Raw genomic sequence first — 16,622 nt, 5'->3', positions numbered from 1 at the left:
TCTTTAAAAAGTACCATAAAGAATAAAAAGACAAGGCAAAAATGGAAAACAGTACGTTAACATATAAAACCCACAGCAGACTAGTGACCAAGATATATATAAAAAATGCTTATGATGTCATTTTTTAAGGGCTACACATCTCAAGCAAACAAATGGATAAAGAAATAGACATTTTATAGAAGAGGAAACCAACTATAAATACAAAGCTGATGTTTCTCAATGAGGGAAATACTAATTTTCATCATAATCACCAGACAGACAAAATTATCTTTGACCCAGTTACTTTTAAGAATTTATCTCACATTGGGGCGCCTGGGTGGCTCAGTCGGTTGAGCAGCCGACTTCGGCTCAGGTCATGATCTCACGGTCCATGAGTTCAAGCCCCGTGTCGGGCTCTGTGCTGACAGCTCGGAGCCTGGAGCCTGTTTCGGATTCTGTGTCTCCCTCTCTCTGACCCTCCCCCGTTCATGCTCTGTCTCTCTCTGTCTCAAAAATAAATAAACGTTAAAAAAATTTTTTTTAAAAAAAGAATTTATCTCACATAAAGAAGATGTGGTGTATATATATATACACAATGGAATACAGCTCAAAAAAAAAACAAAACAAAACTTGCCATTCGCAACATGGATAGAACGAGACAGTATAATGCTAAGTTCAGTAAGTCAGAGAAAAACAACATATGATTCTACTCATATGTGGAAGTTAAGTAACAAATGACTAAAGGAAAGAGACAAACCAAAAAAAAGACTCTTAACTATAGAAAACAAACTGATGGTTACCAGAGGGTAAGGGGATGAGTGGATAGGTGAAATCGGTGAAGGAAATTAAGAGTACACTTTATCTTGATGAGCACTGAGTAATAAAATTACAGAATTACTATATTATATACCTGAAACTAACTTAACTATATATGTTAACTATACTAGAATTAAAATAAATTTTTAAAAAGAAAGAAAAAATGAAAATAAGTAAATAAGATTTTATCTTACAAATCTACTGGTAAAAGGCCATAAAGATACATATTCAAATATAATTGCTGAAGCACGGTATGAATATCTAGATTGAAAACAACCTGATCATCCATTAACAGAGCACTAGTTAAATTTTTTTTTTTTTCAACGTTTTTTATTTATTTTTTGGGACAGAGAGAGACAGAGCATGAACGGGGGAGGGGCAGAGAGAGAGGGAGACACAGAATCGGAAACAGGCTCCAGGCTCTGAGCCATCTAGTTAAATTAAGTATAGTACCTGCATATACTGGAATACTAAGAAGTCATTAAATAACAAAAATTAACATTCTAATACATAGAAACGGACCTATTCCATACTACTACTACTGAATGAAAAAAAAGTAAGGCACAGAACAGTGGGCATGTACTATTTATGATTATATATACACTCATGTATAGAAACACACATATTTATACATGTACACACATATATCCTGTGTATGTTTTAAATATTTTTGGAACATAGCATAAAAAACTCCGAACAATGATTTTCTCTGAGGAGAAAACTGGGGACCACGGGAGGGACATTTAGATAGTATATCCTCCTATACATTCGGAAGCTTCCCATGCTCATATATTATTTTTTAAAATAGTTAACACAAAATAAGCGAAAATTAATTTAGAACCACATGGTGAATGAAGTATTGAGTCTAACTGAGAAATGTTATCCCTAGATAAAATCTGTCTCTGAATACACATTGTGGGCTAAACATTATGAAGATAAACCAATCATCTGATCTTAGATAGCTACTTTCTCATGGCAGAAAATCCTCACATTACAGCCTCAAAGATGAAAACTGATGTTTGACCCTAAAGGTTTATCCCACACAAGAATCAGAATCAGACACTCTGAAAGTGTTTAAGTGATTTCATCACAAGCATTTTCTTTCACATCAAAAACATCTTCTTGATAACAGTTCTGTTTAAAAGATACTCTAGTTAGCAATCATAATGGAGTTTTCACCACAAAACATAAGTACCATACGGGCAAGGACTTTGTCTTGCTCAGTGCTGTGTCTCTTGCAACTAGAACAATGTATGGCCATAGTAAAAATTCATTAAATAAATATTTATTGAATGAATGAATCCTTGCCTACTGTCTTCAAAAACAAAAATTATTTTGTCTATCTTAAGAAATTATCAAATTTGTTTTAAATGGAAGCTATTTATTCATTCGTTCTACTCATATGTGGAATGAGAAGGCACATGCAAACAGGGAAGAGGGACAGAGGAAGAGAAAGAAAGAATCTTAAGCAGGCACCATGCTCAGTACAGAGCCCGACACAGAGTCAATCCCATGACCTTGGGATCATGACCTGAGCCAAAATCAAGAGTCAGGACACTCAACTGAACAAGACACCATGACATTATCAAATGTTCTATTTGTCAGCATGCCACAATCTTTTAAAACACTCCTATTTCCTTCAGCATGATTTTGTTTCTTGCCTAATTTATATTAATTTAACTCATTTTATTTTACATCCTCACAGTTAAGCATCTACTTGAATGTACTAAATCCCAACAGTAACATTTAAAGATACCAGATATATCACAATTTCAATGTCATGAAATAAAATGGTTTCTTTTTACTTCAACTAAAAAGATCATGTTTTAATCACAATATCTGCTAGCACCAGACTAACCAGATCTGTGGTCTCAAAGTAGGTGGTGATAATACCATGCATTGAGGTAGGAGAAGAAAATCTTATAAATTTGATTTATATATACTTTCAATTTCACTCTTTAATTTCTGAGTATTCTATTAGTAGTATTTAATAGATAAAATAATAAATCACTTATCATGTCCCAGGCACTATTCTAAACAAATATATTAACTTACCTAACCCTCACAATAACCCAGTAAAGGAGATAAAATTACTGCTTTACTTTACAAGTAGAGACACTGAAGCATTAAGAGTTAGATGCCTGTTTTTTGTGTTTCGGTGGCTGAACCAATTCACATTGACAAAGACAGGATTTAAATTCTAACATCAGATTCCACCTTCTTAACCAGTAAACTATACTGTATACAATATGCATAGTAGTATAAGTATACAATTTACAAATAAATATTCATGTGTTAAAGATTCAAGCTCAAAGTGTTTTAAAATCGTTTTCTTTTGTTTTTTAACTGTTGAGGATACAAGATCAAAAGAATACAAAAATCAGTGATATAGGAAACTCTAGAAGTCTTGCTTCTAAGAACACCCTTGTTATAATGACTTCTCCAATTCCAGAAGAACAGTAAGAAAGGTAATCTTGTGAGCCATAATTACTCCTACAAACTAGGCAACTATCTGGAAAAAGTCTGTAGTATTTCTTGTCCTCATTTGGGACATTATATATTTTCTTGGAAAGCTGTTTAAAACAAAGAAGCAATATGGAAAATAATGTGGGGTTTCCTCAAAAAGTTACAAATAGAGCTGCGCCTGGGTGGCTCAGCTGGTTAAGTGCCCGACTCTTGATTTTGGCTCAGGTCCTGATCTCACAGCATGGATTTGAGCCCTGTATTGGGCCCTGTGTTAACAGCATGGAGGGTGCTTGGGATGCTATCTCTCCCTACCCCCCCCACCCCACCCCTTCCTCACTCATGCACACACATACTCTGTTTCTCTCTCAAAATAAAAAACTTTTTTTTTTTTAGGTTAAAAATAGAACCACCTTATGATCCTGCAATCAAACTACTGGATATTTATCCAAAGAACACAAAAACACTAATTCAAAGGGATACATGCACCCCTATGTTTATAGCAGTCCAAGTGTCCACCAACTGATAAATGAATAAAGATGTAGTACATATACAAAATGGAATATTATTCAGTCATAAAAATGTGAAATCTTGCCTTTTGCAACGACATGGATGGAACTAGAGATTGTAATGCTAAATGAAATACATCATAGAGAAAGACAAATACCATATGATTTCACTAGTGGAATTTAGGAACAAAACAAACAAGCAAAGGAAAAAATGAGAGTCAAAGCAAGAAACAAGACTTTTAATTACAGAGAACAATCTGATGGCTACCAGAGGAGAGGGGGAAGGGGAGATGGGTTAAATAGGTGGTAGGGATCAAGGAGTGCACTTGTGATGAGCACACGGTGATGTATGGAACTGCTAAATTACTGTAGTGTACACCTGAAACTAATAACATTGTTAACTAACTGGAATTAAAAAAAAAAAAAGTTAGAAAAAAATGAAAAAGCAATTCAATCATAATTCTCAAGACAAAATTTGATCCCAAGATGCAACCACACTTGAATATGCAGATATTCATGAAGAAACAGTAATATTCAAGAAACCATTAAAAAGAAAAGAAAAAAGAAAAGAAAAGAAAAGAAAAGAAAAGAAAAGAAAAGAAAAGAAAAGAAAAGAAAGGAAAAACAGGTGTTGGCAAGGATGTGGAGAAAAAGGAACCCTCATATACTGCTGTTGGGAACGCAAACTGGTGCAGCCACTATGGAAAACAGTATGGAGGTTCCTCAAAAAATTAAAAAGAAAATTGCCATATGATCCAGTAAATATCAGGTATTTACCCAATGAATATGAAAATACTAATTCAAAAAGATATATATACCCCTATGTTTATGGCAGCATTATACACAATAGCCAAATTATGGAAGTAACCGATGCAACACACGCGCGCGTGCGCACTGGAATACTATTCAGCCATAAAAAATAATGAATCTTGCCATTTACAATAAATAACATGGATGGAGCTAAAAGATATAATAGTAAGTGAAATATGTCAAAGAAAGACAAATACCCATGATTTCACTCGTGTGGAATTTAAAAAACAAAACAAGCAAAGGAAAAAAAAGAGATAAACCAGAAAACAAAATGATGGTTACCAGAGGGGGGTCAGGAGGGATGGATGAAATTAATGAAGAGGATTAAGTATACATTTATTTATTTTTGCCCTTGAAGCTTTCCAGTATTCACTAGTCTTTTTTTGTTTTCATCTTTTATTTTTTTTATTTTTTATTTTTTTAAATTTACATCCAAATTAGTTAGCATATAGTGCAACAATGATTTCAGGAGTAGATTCCTTAATGCCCCTTACCCATCCTCCCTCCCACACCCCCTCCAGTAACCCTCAGTTTGTTCTCCATATTCATGACTCTCTTCTGTTTTGTCCCCCTCCCTGTTTTTATATTAGTTTCCCTTCCCTTATGTTCATCTGTTTTGTCTCTTAAAGTCCTCATATGAGTGAAGTCGTATGATTTTTGTCTTTCTCTGACTAATTTCACTTAGCATAATACCCTCCAGTTCCATCCATGTAGTTGCAAATGGCAAGATTTCATTCTTTTTGATTGCCGAGTGATATTCTGTGGTATACACACAAACACACCACATCTTCTTTATCCATTCATCCGTCAATGAACATTTGGGCTCTTTCCATACTTTGGCTATTGTTGATAGTGCTGCTATAAACATTGGGGTGCATGTGTCCCTTCGAAACAGCACACCTGTATCCCTTGGATAAATACCTAGTAGTGCTATTGCCGGGTCGTAGGGTAGTTCTATTTTTAGTTTTTTGAGGAACCTCCATACTGTTTTCCAGAGTGGGTGCACCAGCTTGCATTCCCAAAGTGTACATCTTGATGAGCACTGAGTAATACATAGAATTGTTGATTCACTACATTATACACCTGAAACTAATATAACACCCTATATTTATTATACTGCAATCAAAATTTAAAAATAAAATATGGACAAATAAAGTTAATGAACAGTACAAGAGTTACTTAACATTGTAAAAAAACAATAGTAATCCTCTGAACACATATCTAATGCTCTTTAACAAGCAATGCAAGAAAAGCCACCTAAGTGCATCTAAATACTCCTCACATAATGATATTCTAAGCATAAAACTCAGGTTTAGTTCTCATTTCATTGAGAATTCTCAATAGCTCCAGATGACAGTTAATAAGGCTTTGGCAAAAAAGCATATGCCTAAGCAACACAGGCAGCTTATTTTTAGAGCAGCCCAAAAGTAATTTAACAAAGCGTTTATTTGTAAGTTTATTTATTTTTAGAGAGCACACAGGCAAGCAGGGGGCAGAGAGGGAGGGAGAGAATCCCAAGCAGGCTCTACACTGTCAGTGCAGAGACTGACACAGGGCTTGATTTCACGAACAGTGAGATCACAACCTGAGCCAAGATTAAGAGACACTTCATCGACTAAGCCATGCAGGTTTCTTTTGAGAAAGGGTTTATAATAGCAATTTCAAAGTCCTCAGTTATTTTATAAAATATTCTTTTCAAAAATGTTTGTCTTGGGGCGCCTGGGTGGCTCAGTCAGTTGAGTGTCTGACTTCGGCTCGGGTCATGATCTCGCGGTCTGTGAGTTCGAGACCCGTGTCTGGCTTTGTGCTGACAGCTCAGAACCTGAAGCCTGCTTCAGATTCTGTGTCTCCCTCTCTCTCTGCCCCTCCCCAGCTCATGCTCTGTCTCTCTCTGTCAAAAATAAACATTAAAAAAAAAAAAAAAATTTTTAAAGTTTGTCTTCAAGATTTTTTTTTTATTTTTTTTTAATGTTTATTTATTTTTGAGACAGAGAGAGACAGAGCATGAACGGGGAGGGTCAAAGAGTGGGAGACACAGACTCTGAAACAGGCTCCAGGCTCTGAGCTGTTAGCACAGAGCCCGACGCGGGGCTCGAACTCACAGACCACGAGATCATGACCTGAGCCGAAGTCGGATGCTTAACCGACTGAGCCACCCAGGCGCCCCAAGATTTAGGAAAAAAAAATTTTTTTGACCTAAAGTTAGTAATGAAACGGAATCAGTGGTTGGTCTGGTGGATGAAATTATTGTGAAGATAAAATTATACTACATATGAAAACAATATATAAACCTAAGACATTAGTAATAACAATGACAATGAAGAACTCAAGCGGGTAGGAAAAAAGTCTCAGCAAATAAATCAGATTTGAGGAAATGTTAGCCCCATGCTATTTAAGATGTTGCCAGAACTACATTGTAGAATATGCTATAATCCTGCCTTTTCAGACCTTTAAATCCTAGCAAAAGGATCCAAAAAGGTCACCATAGTTAATACATCAACAGTATGAAGTCAATAATCCTAGTTAAGTTTAAGAGTTGTAAAAGATTAAACACAGAATGAATAAAAATGGAGAAAGAGGTTGAATAGGAATCAAGTTTAAGCATACTGATGTCTACCTTTTTATAAATTACAGCGATTCAAAAAATACCATATAGAGCAGATAGTGTTTCCTATAAGAATGAACTAGATATTCAATACTTAGCAAGTGATCAAAGGCTAAGGTAATTTTTAAAATTAAAAATATTTAATAAGTTGCTACACCTTGCCTCAAAAAGGTATTAATGTGTCTACCTTTGGTCCTGAAACTGGATGGATGCTATTTTTGGCAGATATAGGATGAGGAAAGGTATTCTGGAATGCAAATGCAGAGGAGACAGGGTAACCAATCCCACAGGCTGGGTAGGTAAGTCTACCATCAACCTAAAAATAAAAACATAAAAAAGGTTAAGGATGAGACATTAGTATTTGCCAATCCAGGAGGCGTCAGCATCTGTTATAATAATTGAGTACTATCTTAGAGGCTAATCTTATCATGACACCAAAACTCTGCTTTATTACATAGCATGAGGCTGGGATACCTTAAGGCTTTTTAAAGAGTGGCTATACAAGCTTGACAAAGTCAACCATTGGATCTGGCTTTAAACGGAGTTCAAACAGCAGCCTCTCTAAACCTCTCTGAACACCTGGGTTCCCTACAGGCCTTCCATTCCTAAAAAAAGGGATGCTGGAAGGATGGAGTCACAGTTCAATAAGCCAATCAGATATAAAATAAAAATAATTTTCCACGAAAATGAGTATAAATAGCACAGTGCCTGACATGGGGCTTGAACTTACGAACAGTGAGATCACGACCTAAGTCGAAGTCAGACACTTAACCAGCTGAGCCACCCACGGACCCCAAGACATGTTCTTACGTGGACTACCTGACACAGTAACTGGCTTTGTCAGTGATTTTCAATATGGTGACACCACCATTAACCAATGTTATGAAAATAGTTTATTTTTATAAGAGCGCAACTGAAACACAAATCTTAGGAATTATGTACATCAGTGGTTACATGACAAAAAATACCTTTTACAAAGTCATGAAGGTCAAGCCTGTCAAATTTTTTCAAGTTTGTCATTCAGCAGTGGGCACTTCTTTCTACACCTTTTTCTATTTAGCAAAAATCCATTCCTCTCTTTAAACATCAAGTACTATCTGATTAAGTACTACCTGATTTATTGGGATAGATTTAAACTTCAATTAAGTATTTATTTACATTTTAAATCCTCTGCCAGTGCTCTCCAACCAAAAACTACCAGAAATGTATCTTTAGGTTACACCCTGGGTTTACTGCTCCTTGCAAACAATGGAGACTGCACACTGTGGGGAACCTAGTAAAAGGGATGTGGCAGTATGAAGGTGTTAAAGGGACTTATTTATTGGACTTATGTGTTAGGTGGTTTAAGGGAGAGTTTAATAAAGTGTGGCTTTGTTGTGGGTTGGATGCTATCTGTAAATAAGGATAACTGTGTGACTATCTGAAATAAACCTTGTAAGTCAGGAAGAATGTACTAAGGCCAAAACTATAATTGGTAATGAAGCAACAACCAATCACATTAGCCAGGATAGGAGAAAGCTTGTGTAGTTTTGTGGCTTGGCAATGATTTTTTTAAAATTGTGGTCTGACATGATTATGAGGTGGTCTTGTTTTTGTCTTGATCCGTCACAGTCACAAAGTGGCCTTGCCTGATGTTGATTTTCTGTTATATCGTTTGTTCAACAGGAGAGCCCCAATGCCTAGTTGTGAGTGCCAGGACAGCTCTCCTAGCAACACCAGGGTGTTGCTGACAGCAGCAAGCCAGCTCCCAGACGTAAGGAGCTGCTCTTCTGTTTCCCCTAATTTCTTGCAAGGAAAAAGCTCCTGGTATTGGGAGCTAGAAAGCTTATATTTCCTAACTATTCCTTCGGGAATCTGGAACTGACAAGCTTGATAAAAGGACACTTCTTTCTCTCTCTGCCCCCCCCACCTCCTGTTTTTCAAACAGAATTCAGTTTAGGCTCCATCCATCACAATTCCAAACTTGAGCCCAAAGCCTATTCTCCCTTCTTAAGGCCCCATGAATACTGTAAGCTTTTCAGCACATGTGGCATTACTTTAGTTACGAGTGACTTCTATATGAATAAAATCTTAAAAAGAAGTGTGCCCTTGAAAAATAGCCTCTTTGCTAAGAGCAAGTATACATATATGTCACACTTCCAATAACTGTAGGACTAGTAACTGCAGGACTCTAATAATAACTGCTAATAACTGTAGGACTCTTTAAAGTTTAAATCCCATTTCTCACTGTTCTTATAATTTGCATACCTGAAATATGCATATTAGTACCGGCACCTGAAGTCATGGAAACTTCCTCACAGTCTGGGAATATTTTTGTTTTAGGAAATGTACTAAGACCACTCACATCATTTTTTTTTTAAGTTTATTTACTTGAGAGAGAGAGAGAGAGAGAGAGAGAGAGAGAGAGCGCGCACAAACGGGAGAGGGAAAGAGAATCCCAAGCAGATTCTGCAGCCCCACACACATCTCGAACTCACGAACCGTGAGACCATAACCTGAGCCAAAATCAAGAGTCAGATGCTTAACCGACTGAGCCATCCAGACGCCCCAACGACCGCTCACACCTTAGTTTAAATCTTACCACATTAGAATTAGGAGAAATCCCACTTCTGATTGCGTTGCTGCTCGAATGTACAGGCGGAGTGGTGGACGGTCCCAATACATCTTGCTTTCTCACTAGCTGATTTTCATTTAGTTCTTTATTTAACCATGTGATTACTTAAATAAAAGAACAAAACAAGATAAAGAATTTTGATTATTTTTTTCTAATTATTTTAAACATTTAAAAATTATACTGAGATTTTTAAAATGTTAAGTCTTTAAGATTACCTTATATCACAGGAGACTACAGGTTTACCTAAATTTTTGTCATTAAAGACTCTTATTTGAGCAACTACCACATAGAACTCCTTAACCTATTACAATCTGAAACATGTATTTCTGCTAGTCAAGGATCTCTTTCAAGGCTTTCATTTCTAGAATAATATCTTAGTTTACTTAAAGTTCCCACTCTTATCTGATAACCAATACTAAACACTGAGAAAATGTTATAGGCTTGATCTTATATTTTAGTTTCAAATAATTCATGTTGTTACTATTAGGTAAATACAGCAATTAAACAAGGTGTAGTGAAGAACTTTAATCAGTGAAGAACTTAAGTTATCGTTAATATTTTCAACACTTAATTTTGGGTTACTGACACATGTAATATGGTTTTCTTCAGAATGGTAACCGTTTTACAGGGCAGCTGATATATAAGTTACTGTAGCAAAGACATGGAGACAGTATATTTAAAACAGAAATTATCTGTATGGAGCAGTATCTTGATCTACCTGGACTTCTATGAATTCAAATAACGTTTTCAGATTAAGAGTACAGTTACAAACTTCTTTTACATAAAAAGTTAAGGGGCGCCTGGGTGGCTCAGTCGGTTAAGCATCTGATTTCGGCTCAGGTCATGATCTCGCGGTTCGTGAGTTCAAGCCCCGCGTAGGGCTCTGTGCTGACACCTCAGAGCCTGGAGCCTGTTTCAGATTCTGTGTCTCCCTCTCTCTCTCTGACTCTCCTCCGTTCATGCTCTGTCTCTCTCTGTCTCAAAAATAAACGTTAAAAAAAAATTTTTTTTTTTTAAAAAGTTAAAATACTTACACTTTTCATTATTTTTTAGAAGCTGTTTGCTTTCTTCAAGTTTTTGGACTGTAGCTTCTAACTGTTCTTGTAATTTGCATACCTGAAATATGTCAATCCTCATAAGTATAATAAAAATTAAAAACTGAAACGTATTTCTATTAATAACTGATTACTGTTAACTGTTATTAAATAGAATGAATTATAGCTCTCCTGTGTAACTGTGTATCTATATATGTATATACACATATACGGTACATATATATGAACACTCAAGGTACCTGAGTCATGATAACTAACTTTTCAGGTTGTAACACATTAACTTCTGTTGAAAGGTTGGGGGGGAGGGGAAGGGGAGTCAAAGATATTCCCGAATATAACAAAATGGAAATTTAAAATCTACATCTAAGAAAATTTGTTAAACTTTGCAAATAGTCACACATGCAAAAACAGAAAATATTCACCACCTCTTGCTCTTTAATTCGGAGAGACTGTCCAACATCTTGTAATTCCTTTTGTTCCTTTTGTAATTTTTCTTCCTTCTCAGCTAAGAGTTTCTCTTGCTGAATAGTTACTGTATTCTTCAGTTTCAATTTACCCATTAAAGTTTTCAGATCCCCCTGCAACTTCTTGATAATTTCATTTGCCTGTAAAAGAGCTTCATATGTATATCTCTACTTAATCCAATGAAATTTAATATTCTGTTATTTTTAGAAACGAACCTTAAGAAGTTCCGCTGATAATGATTTTATTGTAGCTTCAAGTTTTCCTAGTTGTACCTGATTTTTCTCACCATTTTCTTCTAAAGCCACCTGATACATATTTTTAAAAACATGAATAATTAATAAGATGCTTGTGTTTAAGAAAAGCATCACTTGTAAATGTAATCATCAATTTGTTTCAAAAATGTTTAAATAGACCTTTTGTTCCTGGATTGTATCAAATGCTTCTTTTGTTCTTAAAACAAGCTGGTCCTTATCCTTGATTTCCTGTTCTAAAACAGCCACTTTTGTTTGTAGCTGATTAATATGCTTTTCTTTTTCATGGCATTCAGCATCTAGGGTAGAATTTTCTCTTCGCAAAGAGAGGACTTCTTGCTTAGCCCGCTGGAGCTCCTACAGAAAGAAAAAAAATGATGCAGCATAAAAAAGAGAAGTTGGCCCACTATGGTTATTTATAATTAAGATGTTTAAAATATTTTAAAAATACCTTTAATAATTTTATTTTTTTTTCTTCAAAATTTTTTTTTTTCAACGTTTTTTTTATTTATTTTTGGGACAGAGAGAGACAGAGCATGAACGGGGGAGGGGCAGAGAGAGAGGGAGACACAGAATCTGAAACAGGCTCCAGGCTCCGAGCCATCGGCCCAGAGCCCGACGCGGGGCTCGAACTCACGGACCGCGAGATCGTGACCTGGCTGAAGTCGGACGCTTAACCGACTGCGCCACCCAGGCGCCCCAATAATTTTAAAGTTCTAGTATTGATTTTTTAAAAAAGGATTTGGATATCCCTCTAAAGGTATATGTTAACTTGTAGATTTGAATAATAATTGTAAAATATACTAATATCTAATTCAATGACAACAAGGAAAATAATCCTCATTTATGAATAAATTACAACTCTAAAAAACTAGTAACAAGGATTTTTTGGTATCTTGAAATTTACACTTTAAAAAAATCATTTGTCATAAACAGCCATTATAACAGAATTTCAAAAACATAAAATAAATAACTAAATAAAAAGCCCTATCATTCTACCACGTAAGCGGTGGTTCTCAAGCTACTATGCATATTGAAATCACCTAGGAAGCTTTAAAAACTACTGGTGCCTGGTACCCTCCCCAAGAGAGTCTTATTTACAGTTAGTATGAGGTATGTCCTGGGCACTAGGGCATTTGAGCATTCTCCAACTGATCCGAAGGGTAGCCAAGGATGGCAGCTATCTATGACCTAGAGTTAACATTTTGCTCTTTTTATATACACGGATTTTTTTTAGAAAGTGCTCATACTGTGCAGTTTTATAATCTAACTTCTTTAAATATTACAAATATCTTTCCATGTCAATAAATTTGTTAACACTTCTGGATTCCCTCTTGGTTCACTCTTTAAAACAAAAACAAGCAAACATAATTGTTAATTAAAAATGGGTTATTAAAAATCTAGGGCAGATCACTCCCTAATCAGCTAATATCACCAAATACGCCAGTATACACAAGTCTTGTATATAGTATTCCTACATAACTTTCATAACAAAAACTTTATAAAGTAATTTTATAGTATTATGCCATAGTGGTTTTAGAAGCAGACTCTGCTGGATTTGAATACAAATCTAGGTTCTTCTGTGTAATCTTAGGAATTATTTTAACCTAATTCTCAGCTCCCTCATTTGTAAAACAGAATTAACACTTCATCAATTACTTCACTTAATCTTCATAAGAACCCTAATGCACCTTGCTTACCATAATGCCTGGTACATACTAAATAATAAATGGCAGTGAGCATCAAGTCAGGCTTTAGAGTTTCCTAAGCACAAGAGACTGGTGAAATGGAATGGGAAGTGTCATGAGCCCAAGTAACACTGGTGATCTTTAAATATGATAGACTTGGGGTGGTTCAATCGGTTAAGCGTCGGACTTCAGATCAGGTCATGATCTCACAGCTTGTGGGCTCAAGCCCCGTGTGGGGCTCTGTGCTGACAGCTCAGAGCCTGGAGCCTGCTTTGGATTCTGTGTCTCCCTCTCTCTCTCTCTGCCCCTCCCCCACTCTGTGTCTCTGCTTTGGATTCTGTGTCTCCCTCTCTCTCTCTCTCTGCCCCTCCCCCACTCTCTCTCTCAAAAATAAACAAACATTAAAAAAATTTTTAAAATATACGATAGATTTAACAAAATCTACGTTTTCTGATTAATTCATGACATTAATGTATAATAATGCTAGGAAGGAGTCTATCATCAGGGCCAAAGCATCAACAATGTGTCACTATAGCAAGATTTAAGAAATGTCTCTGTTGACTGAAAAAACAAGGGAGTTCTAAAGACAAGCAAATAATAGAGGTTCCAATCCTTGCTCTTCTACTTACTGGCTATGTGACCTTGGGCAAGTTACTTAACTTCTCTGTGCCTTAGTTTATCAGATGGTGATAATAGTACCTTCTTTAAGAGAATTGGAAAAAAAATAATTAAAAAATTAAAAATAAATAAATAAATAAAAGAATTGTTACGAAAATTAAATGGCTTACTATATGTAAAATAGTTACACAGTGCCTGTCACATAGCATGTGTTCAGTAAGCGTAGCTACTATCATTACTAATAAAGTATCATTATTATTATTAGACACAACTTCATATAGTTGTTTGGTATGTTAGGTAGGCTGAAAGAACCAGTGCTGTCAACACTGAGTATATGGACCCATAGACACCGTGAGGATATTAAAAGTACACTGATCACTGTGCCAATGACCTACCCCTCAAAACCTTAACTAAAAATATCCAATTTTACCTCAGTTCTGTTCTGAATTATCATTTTCTATCAGATTTTAGATTCTCAATTTTTTTGCATTGTCTGAACTGATTACCCTAACACCACCAAGAGAGCCTTGCAAAGCATTAGAGAAACACCATGCACACGAGTAATAAAGTCACCAAATTAAAACACTATTTTAAATTGGTGGTGGGGGGAACAAACTCAAAGTTCAATACCTCTTCAACACCAGAGAGTTTTGTTTTCAGTTCTCTGATGGTAGAGTCTCCTTTATATTTTCTTTCCATTAGGTCCTTATTAGCCGCTTCTAACTCAGATAATTTGTTTTGTAGCTGCTGGATGTTTCGTTGATGGAGGATTTCTAAATCTTTTTTCTGTTGTTCATGCTGCTGTTGACATTGTACCTGTGCCTATTATATAAAAATATAGTACCATAATTAAAACACACACACACACACACACACACACACACACACACACACACAGGAAGATTTGAAGAAAAAAATATCTTAGTTGTTCTATATAATTATAAAATTTCCCTGTTTCAGAGGCTCTATTTTCAATTATGGATTTCATGAAGGAGAAAGGCCAACAAAGGCAAATTTACCATTATGATCTTGTTCTTAATTTCTGCTTCTCTTAAACCCACATACATTTAGAAGTAATAGTCTTCAAGTTAAGGGAAGAATGACATGATTATGTTAAAAAACTCCAAAATAGTATAGTATGAAGCTATTTGTGTTAAAAGTAAATAAGCGGGGGGCGCCTGGGTGGCGCAGTCGGTTAAGCGTCCGACTTCAGCCAGGTCACGATCTCGCGGTCCGTGAGTTCGAGCCCCGCGTCAGGCTCTGGGCTGATGGCTCGGAGCCTGGAGCCTGTTTCCCATTCTGTGTCTCCCTCTCTCTCTGCCCCTCCCCCGTTCACGCTCTGTCTCTCTCTGTCCCAAAAATAAATAAAAAGCGTTGGAAAAAAAAATTTAAAAAAAAAAAAAAAAAAGGTAAATAAGCGGATACACAGGGAATTTTCAGTATTCACTTTAAATACCATTATATTATTTCAGTTTTGTACAACAGTATATATTTTTTATAATTAAAAAAAGCCCTAAATTTATAAAATTGACAAGGTATTGTTCATTAGTTCAGTCTTACATTTAGTAGCTATGTTTTACCCATGATAAAATCTATTTAAGATTTTATTTTTAAGTAGTCTCTATATCCAGTGTGGAGCCTGAACTCACAACCCTGAGATCAAGGGTCACATACTCTTCTGACAGAAGAGTCAGGCATAGCCAGCCAGGCACCCCTATGCCATGAAAAAATTTGAACATGGTAATAAATATGTAATCTTGTGCCTGTTTGAATCATACTACAAGCCTATCTTAATAATTTCTATTGATGAACACTATCAAATCCTAAATACCTTTCAAAAATACAGTATATTTTTCTGATTGTGAAAATACTCAGATATGTTTCTAATAAATTTATATTGATATCACCCATACACACAATAAACACATTTAACTAATTAAGACTAAGCCACTTACACAATTTAATCATGATTCTTATTCCTTTAGCATTTATACCTTCTCATACCACTAAAACACTCTATAAACACTTTAATAGCTGCATAATATTCCATTCCATGGATATACCATAACTCATTTAAACTCTGCATTACTATGGACATGGACTTTCCAATTTTTCACAATTAGATATAAAACTATGATTGCTTTTATATGCAGACATACATCCAAAATTTGGATTATTTCCTTATGATCAATCACAGCTCAGAAAAATGTAAACAAATATAAAACTTGATGCAAGTTCCAAAATTGCATTCCAGACAAGTTGTCCCTATTCAAAAATTCCTACTGGAACAGGGGAGTGTCTCCCTCATAAAACACTTGGAGAATTTTATGTAACTACTTCAAAATTCCCTCATTTTTTTAAAAAACGGAAAGGAGAGGAGAAGGGAAAATAGATATTGATAAAACAGAAGAAGTTCACAAACGACTGAAAATGCAGTGCTGGAAAAAACACTGAAAGAGCAATCAAGAAGAATAAAGAGAATAAACTGGTAAAGATGCTAACTGTAACTGTCAAAGGTAAGCAAACACATCGAAGGCAATAAAGGCAGTAAAAATAAAGAACTGGTTTTATCCCAGTGACCATTAGAATTTTGGAGTTTTTGTTTAAAAAAAAAAAAAAAAAAAAGAAGAAGGAAGTGTGAGGGATAGGACAACATTTACATTTTCTACTATTTAATGCAGATGATTCTGATGCACACTAAAATTTTAAAAGCACTGCCTATATAAGATCAGCAGGAAGAGAAGAATGG

General features: G+C 35.5%; 1 protein-coding gene across 2 annotated transcripts in view; it reads right to left on the bottom strand.

Annotated features, from left to right (window-relative positions):
* SASS6 (SAS-6 centriolar assembly protein) overlaps nt 1-16,622 on the bottom strand; it is a 56,670-nt gene that overhangs the window by 14,881 nt on the left and 25,167 nt on the right. For both annotated transcript variants that reach the window (XM_058716429.1, XM_058716430.1), the window contains 7 exons: nt 14,504-14,695; nt 11,730-11,924; nt 11,532-11,621; nt 11,277-11,456; nt 10,831-10,912; nt 9,764-9,900; nt 7,370-7,498 (listed from right to left, as the gene is read on the bottom strand). In XM_058716429.1, coding sequence (XP_058572412.1) covers nt 7,370-7,498; nt 9,764-9,900; nt 10,831-10,912; nt 11,277-11,456; nt 11,532-11,621; nt 11,730-11,924; nt 14,504-14,695 — 1,005 coding nt within the window. The remainder of the gene's footprint in view (nt 1-7,369; nt 7,499-9,763; nt 9,901-10,830; nt 10,913-11,276; nt 11,457-11,531; nt 11,622-11,729; nt 11,925-14,503; nt 14,696-16,622) is intronic.

The sequence above is a fragment of the Neofelis nebulosa genome, chromosome 2 (genome assembly GCF_028018385.1).
Source record: "Neofelis nebulosa isolate mNeoNeb1 chromosome 2, mNeoNeb1.pri, whole genome shotgun sequence".
Lineage (NCBI taxonomy): Eukaryota > Metazoa > Chordata > Mammalia > Carnivora > Felidae > Neofelis > Neofelis nebulosa.
The sequence above is the reverse complement of the archived record's forward strand: the minus strand, read 5'-3'. Positions and strand labels throughout refer to the sequence as shown.